General features: G+C 37.4%; 1 protein-coding gene across 6 annotated transcripts in view; it reads right to left on the reverse strand.

Moving 5' to 3' along the window:
• TCF3 (transcription factor 3) overlaps positions 1-20,971 on the reverse strand; it is a 112,564-nt gene extending 91,593 nt beyond the window's left edge. For 5 of the 6 annotated variants that reach the window (XR_012690843.1, XR_012690842.1, XM_075204769.1 and 2 more), the window contains exons 1-4: positions 20,866-20,971; positions 20,043-20,287; positions 13,985-14,085; positions 507-579 (exon numbers count right to left, since the gene is read on the reverse strand). Coding sequence is in view for 4 of the 6 variants with exons in the window: in XM_075204769.1 (XP_075060870.1) it covers positions 507-579; positions 13,985-14,062 (151 nt within the window). In the remaining 2 variants the exon portion in view is untranslated. The remainder of the gene's footprint in view (positions 1-506; positions 580-13,984; positions 14,086-20,042; positions 20,288-20,865) is intronic. The other variant, XM_075204766.1, reaches the window with a different exon arrangement.
• Positions 20,972-21,207: the final 236 nt, after the last annotated feature.

Here is a 21,207-nt window from a genome sequence, read left to right on the forward strand (position 1 = left end):
CTTATGTTAGAATTCCCCTTCCCTCCTTCACCCCACCTCTCCAGGAGCAGGTGGGGTTAAGTGTCAAAATTGCCCAAGTCTGCAATGGTGTACATACTTTCTGGACAAGTGCAGATTGATTTCAGACAAGATGCACTAAGCAACCTGGCGTAGGTCCCACACTGGATCATCCTCTATGTGTAGAGATTGCAGTAAATAGGCATGTTCCATACATATTTATATATCATGGCTAAATAACATTTAAAAGCTTGTAGAGATGTAGAGGCCAGAAAAAAAAAAGGCAACAAAAGTAAGCCATATTACATTTGCAAACGAGTGCTCAACTATTTGAAAATGTAATGAGCACCCTTAAGATTACATTATTTCATCAAAAGTACAGAAAAGTACAGCTACCACCAAACAAAGACACAAACCCACACCTAGACTTCTGGTCTAGGTGCACATTTCACTGAGCAGACTGATTATAATTTCTGTTTGTGGTAAATTGATAATAATAATGTCTTTACCTGATCCACCAAACTGAGTGCTAGCCAGTGTTGTAGGTCTGCTCTTTCCATTAGCCACAGGCAATGGGAACATCTGGAAAACAAGAAATCGGGGTTGTGAACAGGAAGGCCAGCAGATAATGTGAAATGTGTTACTAAACCTACACAGAAGATTCCCCCACCCAAGAAAATAAAAACATACACAATACTTAGTAGTGCTGTAGAATGAAGATTAATCAGAGAATAGTTAGCCTTTTTTTTAAGGCAGGAAAAATAAAAGATAAATTACAAACATTACATATTGAGAAACATTTTTATTAATAAAACATCAGTTTACCCAATCCTTTAATCAAGCTTATGAAGACATCCTAAAAATACCACTACTAAGCCCTCTCCCTGTAATCTCTTAATATTATCCTTATTTAACTGTGTAAAGAAATACAATGCAGTGTAACCCAGTGTGTTGCAGGTCCCTGGATGATTTTTTAGCAAGGAGTGTGAATCATTAAATAATTTATGAACACTGATCAGTGGTGCAAAAACATTAACCTAATCTTCAGATCATGAGGAGAGCACAAAGGACAAAGGTTTATCACATTTTGCCTTAATCCCCCTCCCAGACTCCACCATTTGTTGTATTCAGTAGGGCCCCAGAACTAACAGACATCTGCTCATCACCTTTAGTGCTTAAATTCACAGCCACCTCATTAAACTACTCCTGTTCTGGACAGACCTGAACATTATCAATGTGAAGGCGACAGACCCTCAAAAGTAGAATTATAGGGAATGATTGCTGGGAGATTAGAGAAAAATTAAATATAAGTCAGGAAGTGATACGGTCAGCTCTTTGCACTACAGGAGTTGTATTTATATGGCAAGATGCTTTTGGAAATGAAAGAACTGAACAATTCAATCTGCACTTTATGAATATGAAAAAAGAAATGTAGACTGCATAGCTATTAGTGGAATCTGAAAAAGAGTATTTCAAACTCCGGTGCATTGTAAAAAAGTTTGATACTCACACAGAGGCTTAACATATTGATATACCACCATTTATAAAGATTTCTCTCCAGTATCAGTAATTTACATGCATGTATTTAGACTAAGCTCCTATGGGGCAGCGACTGATGGTAGTGAGTTCTCTGTACAGCGATATGGAATTAATGGCGCTCTATAAATAGCTGCTGATGATGCAACTGAATATAGATATAGCCACTCTCTCAATCAGTTCTGTTTTCAGTCATCGAGGACCGAAGCTGTGTAGGTTTGATTAATGCACACTATAAGATATCAGGCACATCTCATAAGACAGACTAAAAGATACAGTAGACACGTTCTATAACATTACGTACACCCTTATTTTCTTATTCATAAACACACTATATATATATATATATATATATATATATATATATATATATATATATATATATATATATTATAGATATATATGTGTATGTCTATATTATATAGACAGACAGAGAGACATATATATGTATACATATACACATACAGGATATGGATAGCTAGATAGGCATATAAAGCATATGCTGGATATGGATATATCTAAAATATTTGACTGGAAAACATGGTCTTAGACACGTACAGTGTAGCTTGAAAGGTCACACTTTACACAAATACATTTTTGGTAATGTGCAAATGTGATAAAAGTTGAAAATTCAGGACCCTTTGAGAAATTTAAAGACGCACCACTCCCCCATGTAGAAAAAAAAAAAAAAGAAGAAAGAAACGCTTACAAATATCAAACTTTTACGTGTTTTGCCAATTATAAGTCTGTGCATATTATGTCACTTCCACAAAAAATAAAAGTCATTTTAGCACCTATGTAGCAATTTTAACAGTTATTACATTTGAGCAGTTTGTGTTTACTCTGATAATGGGTATAAAATAATGACTAATCTTCCCATATTTATCAAAATATTGTATTTTAATAAAGAATTTCCTATATCTTAAAATTTAAATATACATTTGCTAGATTTTCCTCAGTCAACTATATGCTCCAGACATCTATCTAAGACATATCTATATCAAACTCCGCAAATGGGGATTAGGACCACTGGAAACCTCACAAAATACTCCACCCCCTCTTATCAACATGCTCCATAGGAGGAAATCAAGGTATGTGAAGAGTATACGTGGGGGGTCTTTACATAAAGAGAAAGGATAAGTTTGCACTGCAAACACACACTGTATAACCTTCATTAAACAAGCTGTAGAAAACTATACAGAGATCCTGCCTACTATTGTGCAAATACCAGCTTCCTACTATAGGTGAAAAAAAAGAAAAAAAAAAGTTGTCAAAAGGGAGGAGGTTGGTGGGGGAACCTCTATTTCCTTTTCACTTGCATGGGAGGAGAACACATTCTGCTCATTAACACTGGGAAACCCATCTCATTGGTAATTAATTGGCAGGGAAGTGAGAGGCCAAGTTCTCTAAACAGGGATGGGACTGCTTACACCCCTTTAAAAAAAAAAAAAAAAGTGACAATCAGGATGTGTGAGAAAATAGCAGAACCCCATTGATGTTGCTTTGATGTAACACTTGAGTGCCATACTCTCCTTAAGTAGGACTGGCTCTCACATCACTGCTACCAAATCACAGATTATGTTTAAGTAATGTTTAAAGTACCTCTTATACAGCTGCTCAATAAAGAAATATTTGCACTAATTTCCCTTTACAGAGAACCTAAATTATCATGCAGAAGCATTAAATGAGGCACCTCAAATTATATATAATAAATACACATATATACATATATATATATATACACACACACACACATCCATGAGCAATTGATATAGCTACTAGAAGTCAATAAAAAAATAATAAAGAAAAGGATAGATGGATCCCATAATGAATAATTGGCAAGGCCAAAAAGTTTAGTAACAATTAATGCCTGGTCCTTAGGCATTGTGTTCAATTATAGATTTCTGCATATATAGGGTGGCCATCACTTCCTGTTCTCATAGTGGTGACTATTCCATAAAAATCTGCAAAGTCAACAAACTCAAGTCTGCAAAGTGTTATGTTAAGACCATGGTTTCCGGGTTCAAACTGACTTACCCAGATCCACACCAGGTAAAATTAAGCTGCTATCATATGCAGCACAGTTAAATTTTTTGCCATTAGAAACCTAACTTGCAAATCCTAAACTAGTAATAACCTAATTTGCAGGAAACCTATAATGTAATCATTTTACAGCATTTTCTACAGAAAAGGAAACTTGTAGAGCAAGACAATTAAATGATGGTTTCAGAGATATAGAAAAATATATTTCAGACACTATCACTAGGAAATCATTTCAGAGATAAACATAATAGCATTTCATAAGTGTCAATGGCTTTTACTGACAATTACATTGTGTTTATGCAGAGTCAATATTTGCAGTGTTGACCCTTCTTTTTGAAGACCTCTGCAGTTTGCCCTGGCATGCTGTCAATCAACTTCTGGGCCACATACTGACTGATGGCCGCCCATTCTTGCCTAATCAATGCTTGGAGTTTGTCAGAATTTGTGGGTTTTTATTTGTCCACCCGCCTCTTGAGGATTGACCACAACTTCTCAATGGGATTAAGGTCTGGGGAGTTTCCTGGTCATGGACCCAAAATTTTGATCCCAAAGCCACTTAGTTTTCACTTTGGCCTTATGCCAAGGTGCTCCATCATGCTGAAAAAGGCATTGTTGGTCACCAAACTCTACTTGAATGGTTGGGAGAAGTCGCTATTGGAGGATGTTTTGGTATCTTTTTTCATGGCTGTGTTCATAGGCAATAATGACTGCACCATTTCCATGGTTAACAGAGGAAGAACAATGATTTCAAGCACCACTCTCCTTTTAAAGCTTCCAGGCTGTTATTCTAACTCAATCAGCATGACAGAAAGATCTCCAGCCTTGTCCTCGTCAACACTGTCACCTGTATTAATGATAGAATCACTGACCTGATGTCAGCTGGTCCTTTTGTGGCAAGGCTAAAATGCAGTGGAAATGTTTTTGAGATAAAAGTTCATTGTCAGGGCAAAGAGTATTGTATTTCATCTGATCACTCTTCAGGACATTCTGGAATATATGCAAATTGCCAACATACAAACAGAGGCAGCAGACTTTGTGAAAATAATTTGTGTCATTCTCAAAACTTTTGGCCATGACTGTATAGTGAGAGTAAGAAAGCCTTAATCTGGATTCAGTGATTAGATTGTATACATTCAGATTTCTCAAAATCAACCCTCAAGTATTCTGAACCCCTCAGTCAGTAGTCCCCGATTTGTACTCCAACAATGAATACATTATGGTGCAGATTCAATTGTCTGCGATGTTCCATAGAACATCATTGACAAGTAGTTTTACCGACATTATGGTAAAAAGTAACGCAGATTTTTGCTTGCAACTCTATGGGGCGTGAGCAGAAATCAGCATTACTTTGATAAATGTAAATATGAGCTTGAGGTGTCTCGCAGCCGTTTCGGAGGTACATCACGCGGATAGAGAATTATTATTATTAGTTTAAGAGGTATGTCTAGCATGACATAAGGGATTATAAGGTAATTGATGAGATCCGAGAGTAACTGAACAGGAGGACAATACTAAAAGTAGGGATCTATAAAATGAGGAATGGGAAAGTAGCCTTAACCTACTTTCATTACCTTGCAAATTAGCTGTAACAAACAGTTGAATGAGAACACAGCTAAATTAATTTTTTCCCATAGAAAAAAGTCCTCCAAACTGTAAAAGAGGCCACATCCCAGGGTTTCCTTTTGTCCACAAGGTATTCACTTCTCCTTCCCTAGTGCCTCTATTCTGTAGGCTACAGGACCAGGAGAATTGAATGGGGCATATTCAATTGAATGTCCCGCGGCGTTAAAACCATTACCGTTATTACGGTAATAGTAAGCTGGATTTCAGCTCGCGGCTCAGGGAGCTGCGAACTGAAATCCAGCGAGAACTACTGTAATAAGGGTATTTAGGCGCAGTATTACTGTAACAACAGTAATAGTGCGTGTGCCATAAGATTTTTGGCGTTTCCGCCAACAATTGAAGATGCCCCAAATGAGTGTCAGGAGTAGTTAGTGGTTCCAATTATTTTATTACCATATGCTTGCCAGTTTAGATCTTACCTGTTTTTTTGTCCTTTACATATTTAAAAAAAATGTATTGTATAAAAAGACTTCAAGCAAATATTGTCAGGCATGTCGGTATGTATTTTAGAAATGCGTACCAAGTAGTTTTTGTTACAGTGTATATAACTTTATTTTTAAAAAAAAAATTGAATATTTTTAAAAACATTTGTGTAAGTTATAACAGAAGCCTCGTCATCTAAACCGTGCATAGTGTAATGAATATTTCATAAAATATTGTCTCTAAAGTAGCTAGGAATCAGTGCATTGCAACTGGTATATTTTTTATTAGACAATTTATATACATACATTTTTGCCATTAGAATATCTTCGGATTCTATATTTTCCACCACATTGCAACAAACATGACGGTGAGGACCAGCAAATTACAAAAAATATGTAACATAATAAATACATATTCTATAATGGAGTTGAAAGGAAGATACCATAATAGCATCACCAAAAACTCTTCAATAACCAAATTAGTTCAAAAGAGCACTATCAAAAAATAAAGAATTTACTGCAAATTGTTGCATTTTATTAAAATCCTTGACAGTGAGAAGCAGGGGTGCGTCCAGAGCTGCTGTTTAATTGTGATTTTGTTTGTGGAGAGACAAGAGGTGTTGAAATATCACACGTTCAGAAAGATCTATTTTCTGTAGCAGTGACCGCAGAATATGGTACAATAATATGAGAAACCTGAAGACAAAATAAAAATAGGAGCAGCCAAACAATGAAATGTCATAATGTGCTGGTCAGTACAAGAATACTTAATATGGAGTCCAATAACCAAACAATTAATCTTTTTGACAATAAATTAGTAAGTTACTAAAAACCTGTCAGAAAGCTAGATAGTTTACTAGAAGCAAATTGATTAGACAGCATATTTACAGAGAGACATATGGGGTCCCCAGGGATTCAATTGGTGGCATTGCTGCCGAAAGTAACGCGGCCTGAGCAATATTACCGTTACTAAGGTAATAGTGCGCATTATTAGCTACTACAGTAATCTTTAGTGCCGATTTTTGCTTGCTGGTCAGCCGCTAGCAGAAATCTGGGTTAAAATTAACATATTACTGGTACTAGAGCGCAGAGCGCAGGCCCCATTACTTTCGTCAGTCAGTAAAAGTACCATCCTGCCACAGTATGAAGTGTTAAGGGATTTAGGAAAGCGATGAGAATTAGATTGGAACAGGAATGGGATTAGTGTGTGTGTTTGCGTGGGGGGGGGGTGTGAGAATGGGCATTTCAGTCAGTAGTATAGCGAAAGCAGCAAGACAGAAAAAGGAACTGCAGCAACAGTGCCAGCGACTGTCAGCACACATGATTAGACAATTCTACATGGATCAGACTACAAGGCAGCTGAAGCATGCTCCCAAATCAAGATAGAGCAAAAACAGATAACCACATGCACAAAATACAGAGAGCTCACCTCTAGTTACCAACAGCACAACCAAGTCCTGGCCAAGTAAACATTTACGTGAAAAGACTCTTCATAAGAAATTTAACTAGTGACTAAAGCAAACATGTTAACAGTGTACTGAGAACCCCAATTGCCAACAGCTGCTGTGAAGAGAGACATTCTGGACTACAAACGAAGTAAGGTCCAATACTGTATTATAATATCTGTATAATTTATTGTTTAGCCGAAACAAATATTGTGAAGAAATCTTGTGTAAGATTAGTTTAATTAAACCTTATTAAAGCCATTTAGTCACATGAGACAACATATCTTGTGGGAAAGTATATTGATTGTTCTTCTAAGTTCTTTATTGATGAAGTTATAGTTTAATAATACATGTGCCCTTTTCAATAATCCCTTCTTCCAATGCCTTTCACTTCCCCCCCCCCCCCCCCCCCAATAAAAGCCTTGTTTAAGGCCTCATCTCTCTTTGCTTCAGGGATGGCGATATCCTCTCCAAAGACAGAGAAGCCAACGTCCCTTGAACCCGGAGAACCAAAACAAAGAAGCCGGTAATTAAGTATATATGATCTGTATAGACACTTAACACAAACAGATGTTGAAAAGAAATATATTTTTTTGAAGTGCAAGATTTTGTTTACAAGTGTGCAATTATTGAAGGACAATTTCATTAGCACCTCCATAAGTAAAAGGGTTCTAGCCCAATCAACCGCTTCGTTTAGAGCTGTGACCAACAACCAGGGTCACATGATCGTCGTTAATCATTCACTGGGACCTTTTTATTTCCAATTCAGCTGGTGAAGACTAATTATATGAGGCCCCAGCATGTTCCAAGCTTCAACTGGGTTTAAGCACTGAGCAAGTTATAAACAGTATAAAATGTATTTAAATATATACACATACAGTCAAGTCCATAAATATTGGGACATCGACACAATTCTCATATTTTGGGCTCTATACACCACCACAATGGATTTGAAATGAAAACAAACAAGATGTGCTTTAACTACAGACATTCAGCTTTAATTTGAGGGCATTTACATCCAAATCAGGTGAACAGTGTAGGAATCACAATGGTTTCTATATGTGCCTCCGACTTTTTAAGGGACCAAAAGTAATGGGACAAACTAAACAATCCTACATCAAACTTTCACTTTTTAATACTTTGTTGCAAATCCTTTGCAGTCAATTACAGCCTGAAGTCTGGAAGGCATAGACATCACCAGACGCTGGGTTTCATCCCTGGTGATGCTCTGCCAGGCCTCTACTGCAAATGTCTTCAGTTCCTGCTCCAGTTCAAACTCTAATCTGGTCTTCCTGTTTTTGTGGCTCACAAATGGTTTACATCTTGTGGTGAACCCTCTATATGCACTTTTGTGAAGTCTTCTCTTGATTGTTGACTTTGACACATATACACCTACCTCCTGGAGAGTGTTCTTGATTTGGGCAACTGTTGTGAAGGGGTTTTTCTTCACCAGGGTAAAAAATTCTTCTGTCATCCACCATCATCACCATTTATTTATATAGCGCCACTGATTTCACAGCGCTATACAGAGAACCCATTCACATCAGTCCCTGCCCCATTGGGGCTTACAGTCTAAATCCCTTAACATGCACACACACACCACAGTTGTTTTCCGTGGTCTTCCGGGTTTTTTGGTGTTGCTGAGCTCTCTGTGCGTTCTCTCTTTTTAATAATGTTCCAAAAAGTTCATTTGGCCACAACTAATGTTTTTGCTATCTCTCTGATGGGTTTGTTTTAATTTTAAGCCCAATGATGGCTTGCTTCACTGATAGTGACAGCTCTTTGGATCTCATATTGAGAGTCAACAGTAACAGATTCCAAATGCAAATGTCACACCTAGAATCAACTCAAGACCTTTTACCTGCTTAATTGATGATGAAATAACGAGGGAATAGCCCACACATGTCCATGAAATAGCTTTTGAGTCAATTGTCCCATTACTTTTGGTCCCTTAAAAAGTGGGAGGCACATATCAAAACCATTGTGATTCCTACACCGTTCACCTGATTTGGATGTAAATACCCTCAAATTAAAGCTGAAAGTCTGCAGTTAAAACACATCTTGTTTGTTTTCATTTCAAATCCATTGTGGTGGTGTATAGAGCCCAAAATATGAGAATTGTGTCGATGTCCCAATATTTATGGACTTAACTGTACATACAAAATTTTAAAACATACTTTGCACCTACAAACTAATTTGTGTGTACACAAAGAAGGTAGTACAAACCATATTAAAAATAAATAAATAGAGTATTTATCCCATACAGTATTCGTTTCTTACATGATGAAATCGAAATGGATTTATTCAGGAATTCTTACAACACAAAATACTCTGCAATACCAACTTTAGAAATAAAGACTAAAGATTTTCTTGCTTACAAATAAATAAAAAAAAAAAAGACAATTCTTTAAAACATATATAAAAACAAGGGGGTGAATACTTAAACACCTTTGGATGCAATTACAGCCATCAGTCTATTTGGCCAAGTCCCCACCAGGTTTGCACATCTGGACACTGCAATTCTTGTTTGCGTTCATCTTTAATTAGGGTGGATGGAGACAATTCTCAACCAACTAAAATGATTCCACAAGTTCTTGATTTAGGTTCAGACTGTATTGGGCCACTGCAGGATATATTTTTGGTAGTTGGTGCACTCTAATGGCATTTGCTATATGCTTTAGGTCAATGTCCTGGTACAATATAAATCTTCTCCAAGTTTCTTGAAAACCGCAAATTTTCCTCCAAGATTAGGCTGTCACACTCCATTCATGTTACCCTCTATTTTGAGACATTTTCCAATCTACAGAGCAGAGAACCATCTACATAGCAAGAAGATACTGCAGTTGGGATACTGTTCTTGGGACGATGCTCTGTAAGACTGGTGATATATGATTTATTAAAGGCCAAAGAGATAATTTTTTTCTCCAGTTAGTATGTGGCTCTATAATATGCTGTCTGGCAAACTACAAACAGATTTAAGTTTTCTCAACAATTATTGTAATTTTCAACACTTCAATCCCATCCCACACTCCCATCATTGCCATGCAAGATTGTAACTATGCCAGAAACATCATAGTCTCCTATTAAAGTGCTCTTTCAGAAGGATGCAGTTTGTTTATAAAAGGCTGTTGTAGACAAAATCACAATTGCTCAATATTCTCTCCATTTCTTTATAGAGGATTTCATAGTGTTTCAAGTAGATATTAAGTTTTTAAAATCTTATAGCATTCTCCCAAATTTATGCTTTTGAATAACCTCTTCTCAGACTTTATTTAAATGTTCTTTTATCTCAATGATGAAGCTTGTTTGGAAGTGAACTGACCAAATTTTAGACTACATTTTTAAATAAATTTAAAATACTTTAATTGTACAATGGGAATGTATTGAAATCAAGGACTTCTTTCTATAAAACTTGAAACGTTCAGTAAAAGTGGCTAAGTAGCTACAATGGAGGGCGGTAATACCTGAAACATGTCTCCAGTTTAGGATATGCGGCTTAATAAAGCAGGTTCATTTATATCCCCTTGCAGTATGTTTCGAGCCGTGTACAAAAAAAATCCCAAAAAACGTGATACTGTACCACATTTTCAATAAATTCTCTGGTTGCTGGAGGTGGAGCCTGCCAAGAAAGTGATGCACACTGATCCTTAAGCACATGTCATGGTCTCACCAGTGTAAGCTGTAGCTGGATCAGACTTTACCAGGATTTTGTTCTGTTTTTTAAACTGAACACATATGGACCACAATCAATTTTGATCTCTTAACAACTGGCTGCACCAGGAATTATTCAGTTATATCACAGCAAAAGGAAGGACTGGGGGGGGGGGGGGGGGGGCTTTTGTAATCAAGTGCTTTTCATTTTATTTGTAATTAAGAGAAGTTTGAGGTTTGTTATTTCACATTAGAACATTCTGTGTTGATTCCGTGATGCAAGAATACCTAAAGGGGATACATATGTTATAGATACTGTACAAGTTAAAAGAAATATATTTTAGCTTATTGCTGAAAGTAAGTGCAGAAGGACAACACTGGCAATGGGCCCCAGCTCTAAACAGAGCAGGTATCAGAATAAACAAGGGGCTATGGGGTGGGGGAACAGCACTTACGCAGTGCAGTCCAAAGGGAATTGTTGAAGATCGCCGCAGCGATGCCTAATCCAAGAGTATCAACATATTTTTCTTCCAGCTGTCTTCAGGTAGTAACCTACCTTCTACCCACTCCACTTGTCTATTCGGAGGGAATTTTTGAATGCACCAGAACATGAAAACTTTAGAAGAACTGTTGTGATACTCTAAAGACTAGTTAAATATGTAATATGAAGGTACCCAATATGCTCCTTATATAAATTATCAATTCACATTTATGGTTATATTTACTAAACTGTGGGTTTGAAAAAGTGGAGGTGTTGCCTACAGCAACCAATCAGATTTTAGCTGTCATTTTGCAGAATGTACTAAACAAATGGTAACTAGAATCTGATTGGTTGCTATAGGAAACACCTCCACTTTTTCAAACCCTCAGTTTAGTAAATATACCCCTTGGACTTCCGCATGTAGGACTATCCACATGAACATATTACCTCATACTACCGTTGATGGCCTTCTAATGATAGAAGACATAACAGTGTAGCATTTACTCCATGCATTAATCAGAAAAAAAATTGACACTTGTTTAAACATTTGCATTCTGGGGAGAGTTTCCAACTATGTTGCATTTTAACTAGACAGCTACATTACCTCTTTTAAACTTGATACCCTTCTGGCAACCATGCTTGGAGAATTACTAACAAAGTAAGGCAATGCCACTTTGAAGTTTTTCAGAACATTACATTGTAAATAAAACTTAGCTAGAAATTAATTTGGCCATTACCTAAATTCCAACTATTTAGATGTCTATCAGGCTTATAATATATTCTCATGAATGACCATATATACCTTTTCCAATCCTTGAGATATATATATATATATATATAATATATATATATATATATATATATATATATATATATATATATATATATATATCAGAATCCTTGGCACAAATCCCATGAATGCACATGAATTGACGTGCTGCAATACCCTCAATTAGATTGGACAATTAAGTAATTTTAAACATTATTATCCATATATTGCTCCATCTCTGGACCCCAAAACAATGCCAATCTCAATCAATATCTGAAAAGGGTCACATATGTTGACCTGTACAGCTGGTAAATTCAGTCGAATGAGTGACCGTAGACGCAGTCATCTAACTGCAGTTTGTATGATTTTATTGTTTGACCGGAGAGCTTTTGGATCTGAGCTGTATGGTCAAATCTGACGGAGATCCAGCTGATGGGCAGTTGAGCTGATCGGTCCAAAAGCCATCAGCATGGACACTTAGGATGATTGCATTTACGGATGTATTTTGTTGGACTCAAATCTATTTTCAGGTCAAGAAGCTCAGTTTGCACATTACTACTGCAAAAGTGAAATCAATATTCAAAGAATTGTTACTAGGCTGTCTGACAAATTTATCCAGTTCTAGAGCAGTTCCTAGCCACAACATAAACCGGTCATGTCTTGTAACAACAGCTCACACATGTCAAATACGACTGTACCCACCAGGCGAGAAGCAGACTCCATGCATTTGCTTTTAATATTTTGAAAAGGGAAATTATATGTCACTGCATTTAGACCTGCTTCATGTGGCATTGACCTCAATTACCCCAAAACAATGAAGTCTTAGAGAATTACTCTTTTTGCACAACATAAACACTGTAGAATACATGTTTCAGTAACTTGTCTAATCATGTGTCTTTCTGCAAATCAAACCGGACTCAAACATTTTTAATAATACTGATCAACCGATTGCCTTTTAAATTTCACCGACATAATCATTATGCTTAACAACCCCGAAGAGTGAAAATATTTCAGCCAAAGCTACTCTTTCTTCACTAGCAAGGTTATAATTTACCAATTTGGACCAATCTATAGTCTCTTCATGTACTGCATAGCTTCAACAAATAAACTTAAGCATCAACATGTGAGATACATTGTAGTTGAATTTAGATGTGGTATAGAAGGGGAAGTTTTATTTGAAAGATCTACCAAATTAAATACAACCCAATCATGAGACCATTAGTTGGTGTCTAAGACACTATTGTACAATTATTATATTATTTTATTTACAAAAAAAGAAGTTTCTGTACACCCTCTTAGAAAACCGGTGTTCACCATTTGCAAATGCAGGATTCTGCTTGAGAATCATCAAGCACACAGCTCTGTACTCACTCCTGTTTGCTTCATTGCACACTGGTAGTTGTGTGTGTACTGCAGTCTGTTTATGGTGTTCTCCCAGTAGTAAAGAGCTTGCCTTATTAGCCTCAGGTCAGACACCACAGGACAAGGACATGGATGTATGATATGCAGCCGTTATGTAACACAGATAAATTCCCTTTACATCTGCCATTTAGAAAAATTGATCTGTCAACAGGTGTGTGGTAATTATCCATTTACTGGTGATGTATAGCTTACTAAATATATAGGTGGCTATCTAATACAGCCAGTCCAGCACGGCTCCAAGGCTCTCTGACAAAGTGTGTAAAGCATGTTCTTGTGATTGATACTTCCAACTCCCCCCACCACCACCCAGAGTGCCAATATGCATATGCAAACTTTAATGTTTCTTCAGTGCTTTTCTTACTTAATACTCGTATTACTATCTTCTCAATCTTCCTATGACATTGGGCTACATGTTTGTACAAATGTTAATGTGTGTTTATATGCCCCCCTCCCCAATTTCTTTATCATTGACCATGTATCTTATTGGACACAGTTTTTATTTTTGGAGAGAGGAAACAAAATACAACTCAATATATCCAATATTCTAAGCATAATTGTTTCCAACAGTTGTTATATATGGATTGCAGCTGCTTACCATACTAAAATCCAGGAGGTCACTTAACTCCTTGTCTGTGCCCACGGTTGCCATTCTCTGCTGTGGATTCATACTCATCCAGTTTTAAAAAATAAGCGAACCTAAGTTGGAAAAGGAGAAAGATAAATAAAAAGATTCTATAACAGTATAGGAAAATGTGTTGCTCAAGAGAAAAGAAAAAAGGAAAGCAGAATTTGAGAGTTACCAACAGCGGTTGCCAATCGATGTCAAATGGATAATTTTTAGCTACCTCAGTAAATATGGAGAGTATATGCGGTCGAATGATCATGCATACAAGCGTATGCACAATCTTTTGACTGCATTTGATATCTTAATGAGCATAAAAGTGGTCCGGCCACTCAGCCCAAGAGTCTGGATCTCGACCATTTTGACACTTGTGGGCAGATTCAATTCAGCACAAGGTGCCGTTGAACATTGCAATGATGTTCAGATGTGTTTATTGCCAGCTATTATAGTAACGAAACTCCGGGTGGCAGCAATATTCTACAATAATATTGAAAACATTTTTGGGAGCTTACTGCCCACACCAGCCACAGGTTAGTGGTCTAACTCACACTTCTAGCTGTAGTGCTCACATAGTACCTGTTCTAATAGGAGAAACAATGGCTTATTCTATTATAATAGGACTTTGTTGAGCACAAAGAGCTGGGTAGTAAGTAAAAACAGCCGGGAGGAACAATTGGGAAATAGGTGCTGGGGAGAACACTGCTACGGGACAAATTGAGCAGAAGTTTCTATAAAACCTCAGATGCAATGTGTCTTCACGGACTATTCCAGAGACACATTGCGCCACCTCACACCAAACTGAATCTGTCCCTAAAAGTGTTTTGACAAACTGTACACATACTAAATAACAAGATTAACCTGTGTGTGGCCCTAACTAAAACTTTAATAAACTGTGAATGCACCACTTAATGTAGAAAATCTGGGCTGAAAAGCACAACAGCATAAGACAGCAACAGAGGGGAAGCTATGCTTCCCAAATGGCACGCCGACTATTCACACTTACAGGTGGCCCACCTCAATGAGAAGACAAGAAAAAACTATTTTATGATGTGGGGGGGGGGGGGCAGCATACAAACACACAGTTCTGTTCTACTTCCCACCTCTGCTAAATTAGTTTAGGTCGTCACTGGCTCTGTTCCTCTGGATCCCACATACTCTGTTCCCCGGGTAATGTTTTCTCACCACCATTAATGCAAAAATCCCCAAAGCCCTTCACTCTAGCCAAGTTCCATGTTAGCATCCAAGCACAAAAGTGAATGTTAAATAAATAAGTGTTAGAAAAAAACAAAACAAATTAACTTGATACTATTTTGTGGGGTGTTATTTTGTTTTGTTTTTTGCGTATCCGAAGTACTTTGAGGCCTTAAATGATCCTAAAACTTCCCTATGTTCACATGAATAAGATTTCTAAAAGGAAAACACATCTATAAACCATGTGTGGAATGAGGAGTGTTTCAAAATTCACACTCCATGCATGACATCAGCCTATAGCAAAAAAGACAAAAAACAAAAAACTTTACCACATACAGATTTCCTCCCACACCAAAAACATACTAGTAGGTTAATTAGCTGCTATCAAAATTGACCCTAGTCTCTCTGTCTCCATCTGTGTCTATGTTAGGGAATTTAGACTGTAAGCTCCATTGGGGCAGGGACTGATATGAATGAGTTCTCTGTACAGTGCTGCGGAATCAGTGGCGCTATATAAATAAATGGTGATGATGATGAGGATACAGGTCAAGACAATTTCCAAGTAATAACTATTCTGCATGTCTTGGATGGCATAACTAAAAATGAGAACTTATTAATTGCATCTAAAGACAAAAGTTAAACTAAATGCTTTAATAATTATATTTCAGAAATATCAATCACCCTCTGTGATTGCGCATAAACAATTCCCTTAAATGTATTTTCAAGTAACACTGGCACCTGGATTAGCACTAAATCATAATACTAAGGATTCATTTTTTAACCACAAGTACATCTCTACATATTGTGTGTCTATGCCACACATTTAACCCCTTCCTAAGGAATCATCATCCAAAACAGTCTCCTCTAATGTGAAAAACCAAAACAAAAAACAGCTGTCTTTTCGTAATGGACAGCGGTGTCTATGTTTGTCCTCAACTATGATGTGGCTTTATTCTCCCCCTTAACACTGAAGGTGAGTAAATGATAAAAAAAAAAAAAATGCACAGGTGCCACCCAATTCAGTGCTGATTTAATGTACCAATTCTCGTCCCTAGCCGTTTTAAAGTCCAGGGGATAAATGCATCATCTTGCGATTTACGCAAGTTGCCGGAATCAGCAGATGGATTGTAAAGGTAAACTTGCCTTTACAATCCATCGCTGCTTTAATTTTTTACTGCAAAGTCACTGATTTCCAGCGACTTGCATAAATCGCAAGATGATGCATTTACCCCAGGACTCCTATAGTCTTCCAATCTCAAGTCCTTCAGAACTTGTGACACAAGCAATGAAGAACTAAAGGGAGCCACACAGGAGGGGAACACCTGGATGCTTACTCTTTCTACCTGAACAACCAGTTTAAAAGGATCACTAACTATAAAGTGCAAATTTGTATCAAAGCTGGGTAAAGAATTCACCCAAAAGGCACTGTGGCTACTAGGCTACCAGTATTTATCCAGTGATGCAGAGTTGATAGATTATCTATGTCCTGGAGCTAGCACCATATATTATTAAGCAGACCAATCCAGCCTCTAGCAATTAAAACATAAGACTACCGAACACACCATAAAAAGTACTGTCCATGTTTTTCACTGAATGCTTAGGTGCATTTCATATTAATTATCTGTAAAAGACGTGGCAAACAGTAAAAGCCACAAAAAATGTAGAGCTTTCCAGCTAGTTTCCATGATAAGTCTTTAGAAATGCCAATATTCAATCACTTAATGAATTGGTATTGTGCATTGTTCTATGGTGTATATTATAGAGGTTCACACACATTTTTTTAGATCATTTAGCCATTAACATGACCGTTGTTTATGGTGGGAATTCAATTGTCCGCGTTATGGGTAAAAGTAACACGGCCTGCGCATTATTACCATTATTACAGTAGTTTCAACGCTGGCTTTTTGCTCGCAGATCCCTGAGCTGGGAGCAGAAAGCCGGGTTAAAATTACTTTAATGCCGTGCTAAATAGGGGGGAATTGAATTCCCCCCATAGGGGAATATATGTTCTAATACATTTATCACCAGGATGGATTTGGGTGTCATGTTCACTGGAAAAGGAACTGGAAACATCCATTTTTCATAGCAAATGGTGATCAGTTTAGGACATTTGTGGCATACTGCCCAGCCTGCATGGAAAACTAATATAGAAACCCGAATTTTCAGAATTCTGAACCCAGAATATGGGATTCAAAATTATCTGCATATTTAGCAGTATGCATTGAGTACTTTTAAAAGTGTGTGTAAATATGTGCACTCACTGTTTGTATGGAAACAGGGAAAAAATCTTGGTTGTTTCCTAGGCAAGGAATCATACATTACAAAAAAATACAAAGAATCAATTAGGTTTATAAATGTGACACATGGTTTATTTAAATCTACATGCACTGAAGCTGCAGTTATTTTTCAACTCACATATGTCTCTTTGGTACACAATATAGACATGTCAGAGGCAAAAAGAATCACACAAAATGTATATCTAGGTATGTTTGCTGATATTTTTTTTCTATACAACCAATTTGAACAGGGGCGCACGGAGGATTGTCGGGGGGGGGGGGGGGGGGGTTTCTCCCCACAGACCAAAAAAAAAAAACCACGAGAGAGAGAGCTGCTGCGCATGCGCAGCAGCTCCGTTTAGCCAGCGCTGTCCTATACAGCAGCCGCGGCGCTGTCTAAGAAGCGTCTGCGGCGGTGCTGTATACAATACAGCACCGCCGCAGACGCTTCTTTGACAGCGATGCGGCTGCTGTATAGGACAGTGGCAACTTAGTTAGCGCAGGGGGGGTTTCTAGAGACTCAGAAACCCCCCCTGCGTGTGCCACTGTTGAACTGCAGCAGTATGGAGTCTACTATTTTGACTTCAAGATCAGAGGAAATTCTAACTCCTTATGGTTCCTCAACCTAATAACTGCTTTTGTTACAGATCTGACACTAACCAAAAAAACATGACTAATCTAACAAACAATAACTAGGAATGTTCCTAAATAAAGTAAGCCAATTTACTGCTAGGCTTCAGATTTTGTAAGATATACATTGTAGCCTTTTCAAAAACAAAAGGCTAAAATTTAACTTGAAACTGTAATAAACAGTAAATGTTTTTCAGTTTATGAGAATAGGAACATGCTTGTAAAATGGCCATCAATTTCTCTCATTCAAATTGGTGAGCATTTTAATGTAATTTTCCAGTCATGGGGTTGTCCTTCGATAAATTTAAGTGATGAAGCACTAAAGCACATGTCAATGTGACAGACCATGTTTGAGTATTCCTTCAGCAAGTCTGCTTTTAACTGCATTGGAGCAATGCTCCAATTTAAAAAATGTGCATTGCATGGATATATAAATATATGCAAATGTATTTATTTGCATGCTAATGCACTGTTTATGAACCCAGACTATTTATTTGAGCAAGGAATCATAACTTAGTATGTATACATTTTTCTCACACAAGCAGAGATGAAAATTACATGGGTTCTTCTTCAATGGAAATAAAGGTATATAGTACCAGCGATTGCTTCCAGGATTGTGGTAAGGAACATAACATTGTCTGCTGTATATGGAGAGCAAAGCAACTAAAGTTTTATGGGGGTTTTGTATGCAGTCTAAACTATGCACTGAAAACGGACATTTTGTTTGTTGATTTTTACAAAGATGAAGCATTTCCAAGAACACTTGTTAACTGAATAATATCCTGATAGATCTGCTTTACTCAAACAGTTAAACCCAACATATACTCTTTGATGGCGCCCCCTCCCCCCAAATTTAAAGACATTTTAAATCATTCACAGAAGTTCATTTTTTTTCTCCTTCTGATGAATGCTTAAGTCCCTCTTTTACCCAGTTAACACATAGCAGATGTTTCTGTAGCTCAGAGAAAGACACCCCCTCCTCTCCACAACCACCACCTCCCTCTCATCCCTCCCCTCCTTCAACAAACTGAGCCTGCCAAACTCACTCAGGAAGAACCAATTCCTTATGGACAAAAGGTTCTCATCCACCATTACACCCCTGCCATGCGTCCCTAGAAAAGCACAACCCACAATACAAAAACATATATAAGCTTGCGTGTATTTACAGTCATAGCCTTTTACAAACAGGCTAGTAAAGGAGGAGCTAGAAATGTTTAAAATTTACCAAAAATTTATAAATATATATATATATCTATCCTACAAAAGGAGTTAACTACCTAACTGATAAACACTCAAAACAGCTGAAAACTTTGAGGGTTTTGCCAAAGTTAACACTTCAATTTTGTCATTGTTTTTTGATCTTCAGTTTTAATTACGGTTCATGTGGGAATGTTTAGTGGATAAATAAATTGAAAATACTACCTACCTTTATATAAATAAAAAAAAAAAAAAAGAAGAAAAGAATGCAATTGTTTAAAGAGACAAAGCAGTGGAGATGGTTTGTTAAGATATGCGGAACTGTAGAGAAACTCTAAATATTTTGCACAAAATATACAAATTATTAAAAATATAAATTATGTCAGCATAAAATAGAATTTGTTCAATAAAGAAGAAAAGAAAATATACATGCAATTCTAATCAATTTACTGAGGCCCAAAGCAGAATAACAGTACTGTTTATGGTACATGAGTTCTCACATACCAGTTATACTTCATGTGACAAAAATATACTTAGAATTTAACAGAAAAATAAAGCATTTGGCAGCTTAGAATGTTAAGTTAGATAATAAAAGTAATTACAGGTGAACATGACACAAAACAGACACCATGTATAATACAGGCCAGCCTAAAGTGTAAATCTATAGATTATAATCACACATTTTGCCAGAATGAAAACAAATCAAGTTTTCCAGCAGAAAGAAGATATACATTTACCTCTTTAGAAAGTCAACATCCAGAAGGATTTCAGGATTTCATGGAGCTTGCAATGAATAATTCAGTCTCCCAGAAGAAGCAGGGAGAGTGTATTTCCAGGAAAAACAAAGGTGCAGAGATGGAGTTGATAGATTTTCGGGGGTTCCCTCCAGTGCCTCCCCCTCCAGGCTGGATGTATTTTTTTTTCTGGGGTGCAGATGTCTGTGGTCTTGACTGAGAAACAGCAACTGTAACTAGTTCCAGTGCTACAATGTAACGAGAGAGGGGGGGAGTGAGAAAGAGGGGGGAGGGAGGGGAAAAAAGGAAGAAATCCACACCTCCCCCTCCCTATAAAGATCACCCCTCCCCCAACCCCCTTCATTAGACTCCCCTCTATTTCCAGGCCGTCTGCTACAAACCCACAACTCATGCCATTTCTACAACAAAAAAAAAAAACCTAGATATGGTGACTTTCTGCTCCACAACTCTAATGTGTTGCCATCCCCACGTTTCGGTTACATAAAACAGATCAGTCACCGTAATACAAGGCGGTTTCGTATTCATCCAGCTACTATAATGTACTCACACACACCGCGGCTCGCAAATTTTATATATATATATATATATATATATATATATATATATATATATATATATATATATAGATAGATAGATAGATAGATCTGTCTTGTGTAGCTCGTTTCATACAATATTATACCCTTCAGAAACACTAGCTGACTTTGTCTATTGCTCTTTTGTATTAGCCTTTTCTAGCTTACCCCCACCCCCCCAACTTATTCTTTGAAATGATGTACGATTAAACAATCACCCCAGCGATACTCACTCTTCTATGTCCGCGTATTCCCCCCCTCGACCACCCCAAAACACCAGAGGGCGGGAGTAAGGGACTATTTCTCCTCCCGCCTCAAGCGAAAGGATACTAGGAAACAGAACTGCGGAGTTGCTTGTTTGACAGTCACTATGCAAAAACCTCACCGCCCTCTTAGAATAAACAAATCCTGAAAGGTGGAATGAATGACTGACAGCCAAACAGTCCAATAGTAGCGTGCAGCAGACTTCGCTCTACGGGTTGTCCTCCACGCGAGCTTTTTCTGTTGTGAGGCCACATTGATCTAACTTAAATTTTGTGGTTGCAGTTTCCTGCCGTCTCCAATTTAACTTGCGC

This window comes from Mixophyes fleayi, chromosome 1, assembly GCF_038048845.1.
Source record: "Mixophyes fleayi isolate aMixFle1 chromosome 1, aMixFle1.hap1, whole genome shotgun sequence".
NCBI classification, from domain to species: domain Eukaryota; kingdom Metazoa; phylum Chordata; class Amphibia; order Anura; family Limnodynastidae; genus Mixophyes; species Mixophyes fleayi.